The sequence below is a fragment of the Genypterus blacodes genome, unplaced genomic scaffold (assembly GCF_046128005.1).
Source record: "Genypterus blacodes isolate CSIRO-AG114 ecotype Tasmania unplaced genomic scaffold, CSIRO-AGI_Gbla_v1 ptg000195l_1, whole genome shotgun sequence".
In the NCBI taxonomy this organism is placed as follows: Eukaryota; Metazoa; Chordata; class Actinopteri; order Ophidiiformes; family Ophidiidae; genus Genypterus; species Genypterus blacodes.
This window is the reverse complement of record NW_027466995.1, coordinates 1,450,611-1,463,109: the sequence shown is the minus strand read 5'-3', so window position 1 is coordinate 1,463,109 and position 12,499 is coordinate 1,450,611. Positions and strand designations below refer to the sequence as shown.

At 42.3% G+C, this 12,499-nt stretch overlaps 1 protein-coding gene across 1 annotated transcript in view; it reads left to right on the top strand.

Annotated features, from left to right (window-relative positions):
• inpp5a (inositol polyphosphate-5-phosphatase A) overlaps window positions 1-12,499 on the top strand; it is a 106,464-nt gene that overhangs the window by 15,620 nt on the left and 78,345 nt on the right. Inside the window, exon 2 of the mRNA XM_076169327.1 lies at window positions 8,897-8,938. Within this exon, the coding sequence (XP_076025442.1) occupies window positions 8,897-8,938 (42 nt within the window). The remainder of the gene's footprint in view (window positions 1-8,896; window positions 8,939-12,499) is intronic.

Genomic DNA, 12,499 nt, shown 5'->3' with positions numbered 1-12,499 from the left:
GTCCTTCTGTGCGAGTGCGCAGAGCCAGTTTGGTGGCGTCCCGCTGGACATCCTCAGGCCGTCAGAACTCTGAGAGAATTATTGATGATCATCTTTTTAGCTGGTTGTTCTACAGTGTAGCTTTTGACAGAGAGATCCATTTTTTTTGTGGACATGGTGAAAGCATCAGACTAAAAGCAGCCCCCATGAACCCATATCTAAAAGAGATAATGTAACACCTGGGACTGTAAATGGAAATTTCAGAATTGAAAGTGTGTGTGTTTTGTACATTTTCTGTGTGGATTCCACCTTCCCTACGATGCCTTGATGTAATTGTCCCACGTATCCAGGGACACTGGGATTCCCTGATCCTTGTCCAATATTTGTTGGACGCGTTTCGGCTCCAGGCTTCCATCAGTTGTTCTCAATAGGACAAGTGTTTCCGGACTCTTCTCACTGCCTGGATTGTCGATCAGTCAGGATGTATCTGCAGCAATGTCCAAGGACCAGAATAGTGAATGACTCCAGTTCAACAATGTTCTTGAGTAAAGTACTGATAACCACATTGTAAAGTTTATTTAGCCGTCTCTCTCAGTCAAGTACATTGATCGGGCGCCTTGATAATAAGACGCACGAAGCAGACGAGCTATTCTCTCTGCTCCTCCTGTTGAATTACACCAGTAGGAGAAAAGTAAACATGAGGATTAACCTTCCACATTGCATCTGACAAGCTTTTAACTCTCAGATGGAGTTCAGTCACTGCTAAACACAATAAAAATTCCTTGCAGCTTTCTTAACATATCCTTATTTTTGTGTAAGCAGAAAGAATTGAATTTGCAGGTGACAACACAGTCTTTGCAGTAGCTATAGGACGATTTATGGTCTGAGGTTACACCGTACACAGTTTTATATTATTAGTGCATTTCAAATTTAAGATTCATACACACATACACACACACACGGAGAGAGGAGCAGGTTAGTGTCAAAGGAGCTGTTGAACACGTTGATTTATAGTCTGCTCTGTTTTTATATATCATCTAAATAAGTATAGGGTTAATTTTACTGTCTGAATAAAAATAATTACTATGTAATCAAACACAATGGATCACAGACATACACCTTTTAACTTGAGAAGAACAAAAGAATACAGAAATCTCCAAACCTTTCTCCTTTCCTTCCAAATCCTGAACACAATCCTTCCTTTACAATGAATGTGACAAGTTAAAAGAGTTTTGTCTTTGTGTTTAGTAGACTAAGGGCGTTTAGCCTCTCAGCCCATGCCGGAGTCTTCTTCTTGGCCTAAAAACGTGGAACAAACATTGAACAGACACTATTCTGTTGATAGAGTGTCCTCCTGACAGGCCCAGAGGCTTAGACAAGCCCCTAGATGATAGTTCTCAGACAGCTTGTGGAGACATGTCATAGTTTGTGTAAAGCGCTCCACAACGCCTTCACTTAGTCTGTTTGTGTGTGTGGACCTTTACCTACAACACTCACTGTATACTGTACATATTTGACTTCGACAAAAGTATCATTGCAAATATTGACTCTGAAACACGTCATTATCCAGCAGCTTTGAATATGAATACAGAGCCTTTGAAGACGGCGGTGTGTGTAACTTGTTTCGCGGCCCTTTTGATGATTATATATCAACATATGTGAAACACAAACATCCTAACAATGGCTATACTACTGTGTGTGTAACCTTCATGTTTCAAAATCCTCTGTTTCAATCTCCTGCAAATCTCTACAAATTCATCAGACTGAGGTTGTTAGTTGTGCAATTTTGTACAGAAATGACATCTTGATAACGAACCTCAAAGCAACACTGCCCTCTCATGCGGTATCGTACAAAATTGGTCCGTATGAAGTGGATGCAGCCCGGGGAGGAATTTACATACAAGCTGCCATTTTGCTCCCTGTGGCTGAGAAAATAATAGCGTGCAGTTTGTTATTTGGGTGCAGTGTGTTGCACTTTAGCAAAGCAGATTTTTCCATATTTTAGAAGTTATATATGAATTTGATGCAGTGATACAGTATGTTATTTATTTATTATCATTGTAATCATGTTAGTGTTTTATTTTATGACTTTATTCAGGTTGAAAACATACCACTCCATTAAAAGTTGAGTAATACCTGTAAGGCATCTTTAAAGAAGATAAGAGTAACAAAGTGATTACACAGATGAGTTTTATTGTTATCTAACACACACATTAGTCAACTCCTAACATGCACCGTAAATCTTAATGACACTTCTGCTTTCCTTGGAAAGGCCTCCACTGGAAATGGAAAATTAGCATATGGTCAAGCTTCCCCTTCATGCCTTCTGACTGAGCAGGTATTTTACATGGAGATGATGTGATGGATCTCAGTTTGCATGGTGGATTAGAGAGCGGCCTTCACGCCTTCATCTTTAAACCACAATGTTCAGATGAAGGCTTTTCAAGGTCAAACTGCCTTTTGTAGTCAGCCGTGTGCAATGAAATGCTGTGACTCCAGTGAAGTATTCATGGTTGAGTAGCACATGGCAGAGGTGCGAGTACGAGAGGTCACACTGTGTTTCTGTCACTTCTGTCACTTGGATTCCCTGTAGCTCTAGTATGTGTTGCACAAGACATAGAATGTTCAATCCGGCACAGCAGCACCTGTAGAAACTGAGTAAGTTTTCATGATTGGTGAGTTACGAGTACTCATCTTTGACATGATCAGACTTGTAAAATTCCAAGTCCATGCTCTGGTACAGCTGTATTGTAAACCATGTAGTGTAAATCCGTCTCTAGCACGTACAGTTCCGAAAGCTGGAGTGCTGCAATGCTGATGTATGCTTGAGTGTGATGCAGCAGGCATTCTGCTGCTGCACACTGAGCCCCAAGAGGAGATTTTTTATTCCCACCTAGAAGGTTTGAGAGCTTCTGCACAGTGACGTGTGTGTGGTGCCGCAGTCTCAGCAGTGAGGTGAAGGCTTTTGAACCACACTGATGCGGTTGCTCTTTGGGCTGTAATTTCCTGTTTTCTGTTGACATTTAATCTCAACGCCATCTGATTGCTGAGTTAATATACACTAATATGCGTCTGTGACTTTATGTGAATGTTTCTCGACTGACTGCTGGTACAGGGGGTTTAAATGGGGGTTTAAATGAGCCGTAACAAAACCAGACTGTATACTTTGTTGAAGGCAAACTGACGATAAAGACGGTGGGACAGGTGAAGCGAGGGTCGCTGTTACTGTTGTTCCTGTTAACATGACCACACGTGATTTTTGGGTACCTGCAGCAACGATTTCCGTTTAATGCTGAGTGTACACTGTGCATGTAGCGATAATGGATGCATCAACGGCTACTATCTTTGTAATACCCGGTGTTAAAGGCAAAATAGAAGTATCCACCCCCAGCCTGCCCCTGATCTTCTATATATTGTCCCACACTCTGATACCTCTTCCTCCTCAGGCTTTCATAGTCGTGTAGTTTGTGAAACCAGGTGTGATGCCTGCAGATAATATTTTGTGCCTGAAGTATTGATCTGATGGATCTTGCATGAGGGTGTTTCCTACCATGGCACAACTACAATAACCTGCGCTATAACACATTTAATTAAAGTACTCCTTGTTATTGGAGATAGGTGACTTTCACGTTTTGAGGCCAGCACTGGCAACGCAAAGCAAATTAAATCTTACCACATACTCCTCAATATCAAGGACATCTCGTAGGAGACATATTAGCTCTAATTCCGTCCTGGTCTGCTCTAATTAGTTCTATAATGAGTCTCTTTAATGTTGAGTTACAGAAGCCACTGAAGGGACACACCTCCGCATCAGCTCAGCTGTTGGAGAAAGTGACATCGGCAGCAACCTGCTGAAGGATGCCGTGCCAGACAATCAGCCCATTCCCCCGCTGATTCTCCAGCTGCTCTCCTTCCTCATATCCCCTCCCTCAGTCCATGGCCTCCATGTAGGCAGAGTATTTTTAGTCAGCTGCCTGCTCCCCTGAAAGCCAATAACCTCCTTTCTGAAAGTCTGTCAATACACAAACGCACGCTCTTTCACATGTCCACGCTTTTGAACACCTCCATCCAGATGTATGTTTGTTTTTTCATTGTTATTAGTGAGGTTTTAGGTCGCATTGGATACAAAAGATAAAAGCCTTTCATTCAGCGGTAATGGCTTCAATATTGGGCAGGGCTTGGAACAATATCACAGGGTTGAAGGGAGTCTCTTTGAAAGTATGTTTTTGTAAGCTGTGGTTGTTTGGAGAAGCATTCCATGCCTTTGTAGTGGTGAGAGTATTGCTTTATTTGCCCGTTTGAAAGGCAAATGAGGTGGTTTTATATCTATAGGAATCGTTCTCAGCGTTCTAGTCTATTCAAACAGTGGATATGTGCTTGAAAAGATGATTTAGATTTGGCGCTCGGTGGTCACAAGAAGGCGGCGTCGGTTCCAATATCAGCCGGAGCTCAAAGTGGATCGACTTGTTTGCACCCAAGAAACATGAAACCTTACTCTTTGCTTCTAAGCACGAAATAAATTAACTTCTGGCACAAGTTCTGAAATTCAATTAGAAACTAGTTTACCTGGAAATATCTGGATTAGGTACTATGGGGTTACTTAACCAAGATACTTGCTCACTTCCCTGCTGCTGTTTGTATAATTAGATCAAGTTTGTATAATGAAATCAAGTGATGTCATTTAATTTGCGCAACACAAACATACAACCTGTCTTATGGCAACAGCTCGTCCTCCCTGGGGGACGACGGTGTTATTGTCTATTGTTGTCAACAAAGACATTACAGATGCTCTAGTCAGTGTTCCAGAATAGCTCCCATTGTTTCATACCGCGTCTGCTTCATGTTATGAGCATTTTCCATTTTCCGACAAATGTTGTGAGTCCACGAAAACAAGTTAAACGGTGGCGCTTCACAATAGCTGCCTGCCTGTCTGCCTGGGGAAGTTTGCTTCTGACCAATCAGCATTGTTTGCTTTTGGAAGCTCCACACAGAAGTTCCTGAACTGTCCACCCTCTTGAGTAGGAACGTATGAATGTTTCCTGGTTCTGAAACGAAGGAAGAGATTGTTGTTGTGCCAAAAGAGCTGAAGTTTGTTCGAATTTGAGACTTGTTTATGTTAGAAATGATGAGTGTTGTACAGTTTGTCTGGATCTCAATTGCAATAGATGCAGATGTACAATTTCCACACTAGATCAACTTCCTATAAACCGAGTGTCTTGGACGCTGTAGATACAATCATCCACCACGTGTGTGTCACATGCTAAGATGTATGTCTGGGATTGAACAACCGGGCTGAAGGTCATTCTGTTTTCAATCATCCCTCTGATATGCGGCAGAGCGATGTCTAAATGTGGCTCCTGCTTGTGCCAAATAACTGACACCTTTTTTTATTATTTACAAGTTCTACCTTTAACAGAGCTTCTTCTTTGGTAAACCTGTGTGTGGCTGATATTAGCACCAGGTGTAACCAAGCAACCGTGGCTTATTTTAAGACTTCTCGTCTCTACTCTCTCCCTTTCAGTTTTAGAGGTTGTACGATACAGAGCTAGCGATTCTGCTGATGCAAAGGGTTTGGTATCAGCAGCGGGGGCGGCCATGTGAGTGGATTCAATTGCCAAGATTATAACCTGACTTATTTTTTTATGGAAGAAAATGTAAAAATAAGCCCAGCGCCGTTATTTATACTGCAGGGTAAGGAGGATGTGCTAATGTAGACATCAGCAAAAACAAATAGAAACAACAATACTGGAGTTAACGCGGAGGCCAAGGGGAAACGGTGAGGGTTTGGACTCGGAGAAGGGGGGGAGTAGGTGTTCATGTGGTGGCCATGTGTTCCCAGCAGTCCATCTCAGGGGTCTTTGACGGGACAAGCCATGACGCAATTTCCCCACCGGGCTCGGTTTACACGGTCTCCTGTAATACCAAGTTGGGCTGGGGAATGCTACAACACCAGCAGACAAAGAATGCCGGAGTTTTTGAAGAGCCACAAGGGGAACAACTTTGTGTGTGCAGTCCGGGTCGTGACCCCCGGTGCCGGCCTGCAGGTTGTGACCCCGGTGCGGGCCTGCAGGTCGTGACCTCTGCCTGAGATGCAGAAACCGAGATAGCGAATTGAATAGAGAATTAAGTATCCATTGTATCCTTAGTTTAACATGTAACTGTTAGCAAAATGACACTGATTAGCAACTTACAACAGGCCTGCTGATATATAGAAGAAGTAATTCAGTGTGAACTTTTGATTGATCAGGTCCTCTGTGTAGATACCGTACACCGTGACAACAGTGGTAATAATAATATAGATCGACTCAAAACATTACAGTACCGTAGAAGAATGTAATGTACTCTTATTCTACTCATTTAAAAAAAAGTGTTGCGTTCACAAGCTTTCCTAGCTACAATCATTTTCTGCAAGCGTCTTGTTATTGTCGCATGAGACGCCGATATTAAATAGATTTCCACTGGAAAGACAAGCATGTCTCTTAATCCCCCCCTGCTGTCTGTAAAGTAGGCCATCAAATGAGAAACGACGGCTAAGAACTAGAGAGAGAGAGAGCTCAGTGAGTGCGAGCTGAGGAAGAGGAGGTGGACATGGAGGTAATTTGGTGGAGGTATAGGTTTATTTTTGACCTTCCTCTCAGTATGGCCTCTGTGTTCTAATTAACTGCAAATTAACTTCTGACAAGCTGTGGGAGGTGGGAAGGTAGATCGTTTACAGATTTAGCTCGGAGAGGAGAAGCGTCACTCCCTCCATCCTCCTATTAGCCCACTTTCCCTCCAGAGCCTGAGCCCCTGAGGGTCCCTGGTCTCCCTCAAAGTCACGGCGGCACGGCCAACATCTGCTCCCTAGGACTGCGGCACATCAGAGCTGGGTCGGCCCTAATCAAGAGGCGCTCTAGATAGTTTTGATGTTGTCTTTCTTCTTTCTCCCAGCGTGACACGCCAATCCAGGACAAGCATTCCCCCAGACGAGATACTTTAAGCTTTGTTTATAAAACTGTCAACTGTATGGTTTTATTGCCTCATTACCCCCTTCCCTCCTCCATCGCCCCGGTGTCTGCAGTGTTGTTTTATGCACAAACTGCCGGCAGTGAAGGGTGTACTTGTGCACAGGTCCGGGGGAAAATGATTGATTGAAATAGAGTCCCACTGTTCACTTAGTACTTTTATATCTACGTGCTTATATGCGATTAAAGCAGAATTGTACAGTAAGATGCGAATATGGAGGGACTTTATAGGATTCCGTCTTTTGTCAAATATACACCACTTGTTGCTTGAAAGACTGAGGGGAAGTTGTAGGTCATTGGAGGTCTGCACGATAAATGCAACTTGCTCAAAGGCGCTTTCACCTAAACAGGGGTAATGTACACATTTCATACATGTCTGACCTGTGCTAATCCTAGCAGCGTTCTGTCTTGTGCGGTCAGGTGGCAGCTCTCTGGTTCAAAACCTTTCTCTCTTTCTCTTCCTCCGTGCTCTCTCTTTCTCTTCCTCTGCCCATGTGACTAATGACAAGGTCCAGTGCTAATGTCCTTATATAGACCTATGCTCTGTCTGATCTGGCTGAGGCAAGGATGATGGTGCACACACACACACACACTCACACTCAGACACACACACCCTACATTCACAGTTTGGATGTCTGAAGTCATTTAGTTGCCTTTGGAAATGCCAGCATAAAGCAGGCACAAGTGTGTGTTTGTCTCATTTGTCAAAATCACAGGTGTACTATTTTACTGTATTTAGCTTTATTTCTGGAGAGGATAATAATAACTTGCACCACATGCCTTCTGTTTCCTTGATATTCAACAGATTTCTGCACCTGCTTAATTGATGTGTTCAGTAACATAAGCAAACTTTAAAATGTCCTCCCTCCTGTATCTGTATTCCAGATTATACTGTACCTCGCGTAGCTGATTTGACACTTCCTTACCTATATGTCCCTCATAAAGTGTATTCAAATACATGCAGCGTATTACAACACAGGGAAGATGCTTGCTTGACGTACGCTACCTTTCCTTTGATTTATGGCTGCCATCATTCAGCTGTCAGTCATGTGTCAGGCTGATGAGAGGACAGAGATTAAAACTACAATGTGTCATTCTCTCTGCGCTCATTTACATTGTAAACAAATATTCTCCATGCTCACTTGTATCCAAATAATTCAGCTCACCCGTGTTGCCAAACCTTTGTTTATGCTTTGTCACTCACTTTACCTGAAGACGTGACCTTCGTCTGTAATGTAGTAGAGCTGTGTTACAGATACCAGTGCAGGGCGGCATATCTCTTGTGTATTCTTGTTATAGGACAAACTTGCAAGGACAAACTCACAGATGTGACTACACACGCACACACACACACACACCGAGAGGGAGAGAGAGCGAGGGAGAGATAGTCCCACACAGCACCTTGTTATCGACATTGGGAGATCTCACCATAAATGGTAGACTTACCCTGGGCCTTGTCTCTCTTTCCACCACACATACGAAATGAAGTCCAGGTCTGGGAATAACCTTTTAAAAGGGGGGGAGGTGTGATAGAAACAGGCAGAGCAAAAGAAGGTAAGGAAAGACAGATATGGAAATGGTTTGATGATGCCCTGGAGGAAGATTTGGAGACAAATAGCTGGGAGGCAAGTTAGAATTTACAGTCTGTGCACACATTCTTATTTTTAGATACATTCACTTCATATATCATTCACCTCATAATCATCAGCAATGTGTTTGTACTTGATTGGATGCAGAGTAAACTTATGTTTGTGTCGATTAAGATGTTAATCATCAGACTTGAGTCAAACTCTTGGTACGCATTCTGCCAAATCCGTGGCTATCTGTTGCCTTCAAACACGTCAAAATATGTTGAATGAGATACACACACTCTTAACGATGTCGCTAACCACCTGTCTCTTTTCTCTTTACAGCTCGAAAATCTACAGAAAACATGGCTGAGGGAGTTTTACCAGGTACGTGACACAGCCTCTAATATATCCAAATCTTTTAATGTAATGTGTCAGGTTTCTGCAGATGATTACAGGTGGAGAGCCAGTCAGTCTCTGTCTCTATGTGAGACTGAATCATTCCACTTAATCGGATAGATCATAATGCGTGATGCAAAGTATGATGTTGGTAACAAGAGGACTTACTTAGGTATATTAAATAGCCTCACATGCAGTAATAGATCATACTTTGGATCCACCAGTCCTGCCATGTGTTTCTATAGTCCCCTTAGATTAAGTCACATGTTGTTCTTGTATGAAAATGACACTTAAATCTATGTAAATTTAGCGCGTATACTTGCTGTTTGTGCCTAGAAAGAGGAAATAATACAAATCCTGCTATATTTTAATATAAGTATCGCAGAATAAGTGGGCAATGGCATCATTTTGTAGATAAACAAACATTTTGCAACCTTAAGAAAAAGGCTTAGATGCTATCTTAGCCGTAAGCTACAAGGTATTATTCAGCTCACCTCTCTAAATGCACTGAAGAAGAACAAAGCTTCAGCTCTGTCATGTTTCATATCTCACATCATCTACATAGGAACTCCAGACAAACCACAACTCTTTCCACTTGTGTAAGGGAAGTGATGCGGCTATAACTTCAACTGCTGTCGCTTAGCGTGCAAAACAGAGAGAGTAGGAGAAAGGAACGAAAGGCGGCCGGAGAGAGAAAAAACACTAATTTTTGCAATGATAACAAAATATGTCTGGACCGCTTTGATGTGTTCGACCAGTGTTCGTTCTCAGCAGGTATATTTGTGTGGATTGGAAATGATATTATCCACATCTGGGGTCACAAAGGCAGCAGGCCAAGCAAAGTAACCCAGATGTCTGTTTCCAGCCATGTCCTCGGGCTTTTCCTGGGTGATCACATGACATTCATCGGGTCAGATATCTCCATGTATGTACTGTTGATCCTCTTGTATATTCTGAGGTCTGCCGTTTGGTCTGCTCTCATTACACATAGCTAGGAGTGAAGCTGGTAATACAGAGTTAAAGATAAAGATCTGACTCGAGGCCCAGCTTTGTTGTTTAAAAGTTCTGTGGAATAATTTGTCATGTGACCCATGTGACATATTTCTTGTTACTATTGCTAGAATCCTGAGCTGTGAGCATTTGAGTCAGTGACTGCAGTCTATTGTAGACGACTGAGGCAACTAATATACAATATTATATTATATATATATATATAATATTTTGACCCAACAAGTCCCGGTGACCCTCCTGAGACTTGTTTCCTTAAAATAGTCTTGTATGAATATTGTGTATATTTATGTTAAAGCACGTCAGTTCTGGAAAGTACAAATGTTTACATCTGCTGGTTGCAGAAATGAAGGTTTGAATTTCTTGTCCAGTTTGCATCTGCCAGGTGGAGACAAATACAACAGTACTTGGCAACCGCTGACCTTTGATTGACTTAGGGAAAACCTAAACTTTTGGGCGTGGGTATGTTTTCCAGGATCAGCGTGTTGACTAAGAGGGACTCCCTTGTAACTTTGGTCCGGGTTCTATTACGTCATTCACAGTTGTCATTTGCATTTAGAAATATTTAAATAATTTCTTTTACAACACATATCTCTGTAGGTATGAAAGTAGCTGTCCCTGATATACAGTAGGTACATGCCACAGCAGAAGGAGAGTGTTTGTGGATAGAGATCAGACTGCCATACATCCCAAGTAAATATATTCTAAATTAAACATAGAGGAGAACACACACATTCGTATTTGCTGTTCCTACGAGGTAATGATCTACTGTTTGACTGGTTGTGACATCATATATGTAAACAAGGAGTTCCCTTTCCCATTTTTTAAAATTTTAAAATTTAAATTCTTCCCAGATTCTCTGTTTTTGATTTTCTAGATTCAGTTTTTAAGTTTTAATCGAGTTTATCACAAAAAAGCCTGACTCATTTAATTATTTTATTTGTAATTATTAATTAAGAACACATCACAACAACAACAAATGACAACAATCAGAATGTATTGTTCATTTGAACCCTTATAAATTGCTTTCATTGCAGCGTCAAGGCATAAATGAAAACCTGTCTGTGATTTGACAGGATAATATTGCATTCTTTTGTTCCGATAAAAAGCTTAACAAAAGAATGTTGCAGTATAAATTGAACCGCGGCTGAAGAGAAGTATTGTTGTGGAAGCAATGAACAAAACTAATAAGGCTCTGCTAGATGAACAGAGCTTTGTGTGTCATATTCCATCTCATTATGATTTTACTTTGAACATAACTGAGATGCTTTTAATATTTTATGGCTCACTGATCTTTCACAATTTGGAGACAGCTGCACTTTTGAGGCAAGCGAGTTTGAAGGCTACTTTCATCCTCTGTTTCAGTCCCGACACTCCACTAGAAACACACAATTCTCCATTTATTCGGAGCAGAATGACAGACTGTGCTCTTTATGCATATTGCTTTGAGGTATGGCTCTCATGTCATCATCAACATCAGAATATATTGTTGTGCATAATGACATTTGACTCCATTTCTGTGCAGCTGTACACTTAAGTATTACATACAGACCAACACAGCTGTCTGGACTCTGCTCCTCCCTCTGTAGTTACTACGGCAGCTGCCGTGCCAAAACGTGTCGATCGCCTTGTGATTTAAGCATGCGGTTTGTGTAGTTCTGAGGTTATAGGATATCCTGAGTGTGTGTGTGTGTGTGTGTGTGTGTGTGTGTGTGTGTGTGTGTGTGTGTGTGTACAACATGTGTGTCTACAATATGTGTGTCTGAGCATGTCCAGGTTATGTTTGCTGACAGGCAGAGAGACACAGACATGTGTGTGAGAGAGCGAGACGGAGACACACATAGACAGCGAGACAGAGAGAGAGAGTGTGTGAGAGAGAGAGAGAGAGAGAGAGAGGTGTGCCCCTGTGTGAACCAGGCAGGCTTCATGCCTTGTGCCCGCTCTGTGCTGCTGCTGCTCGCTGACGTCATGGAAAGAAGCATCAGACTCTGAACTCTGAGCGCGGCTGGGAACAACCAGCGGCGGCGGCCAGAGCCGACTTACAATCAGCCATGCTCGCCTGCTCATGGTGACTCTTGGCACAGACAATACACTCTCACTCTCTTCTGGCCCATCAGTTAGACTGCTGTTTGTTTGTGAACTTGTACAACTGTGCAGTGTGTTTCACTTAAGACTATCAGCAGATGTGTGACAAGGACTCTCTCTCTCTCTCTCTCTCTCTCTCTCTCTCTTTCCCTCTCTCTTTCTCTCTCTCTTCCTCTCTCTCCCCCCTTGAGTTCTTCCTGGAGTTGAACCACTGCAACTGTGAAAGGAAAAATTTGGTCACTAGGACTCAATTAGTTGCCTGAGCACATCTTGGTCTCCACAAACATCTAAGCGACCTGTTGTTTTAGACGCCGGCCCATCGCTTAAACAAATACAGAGTGCATCAACGCTTTAAAGCGACAGTATGCATTTCACATACTCTGTAAACTCGTCAGGTCACAGGCAGGCGTTTGTTATGGAAGGAGCTGTCATTGTTTTATGTCCCAAAGGTAATCA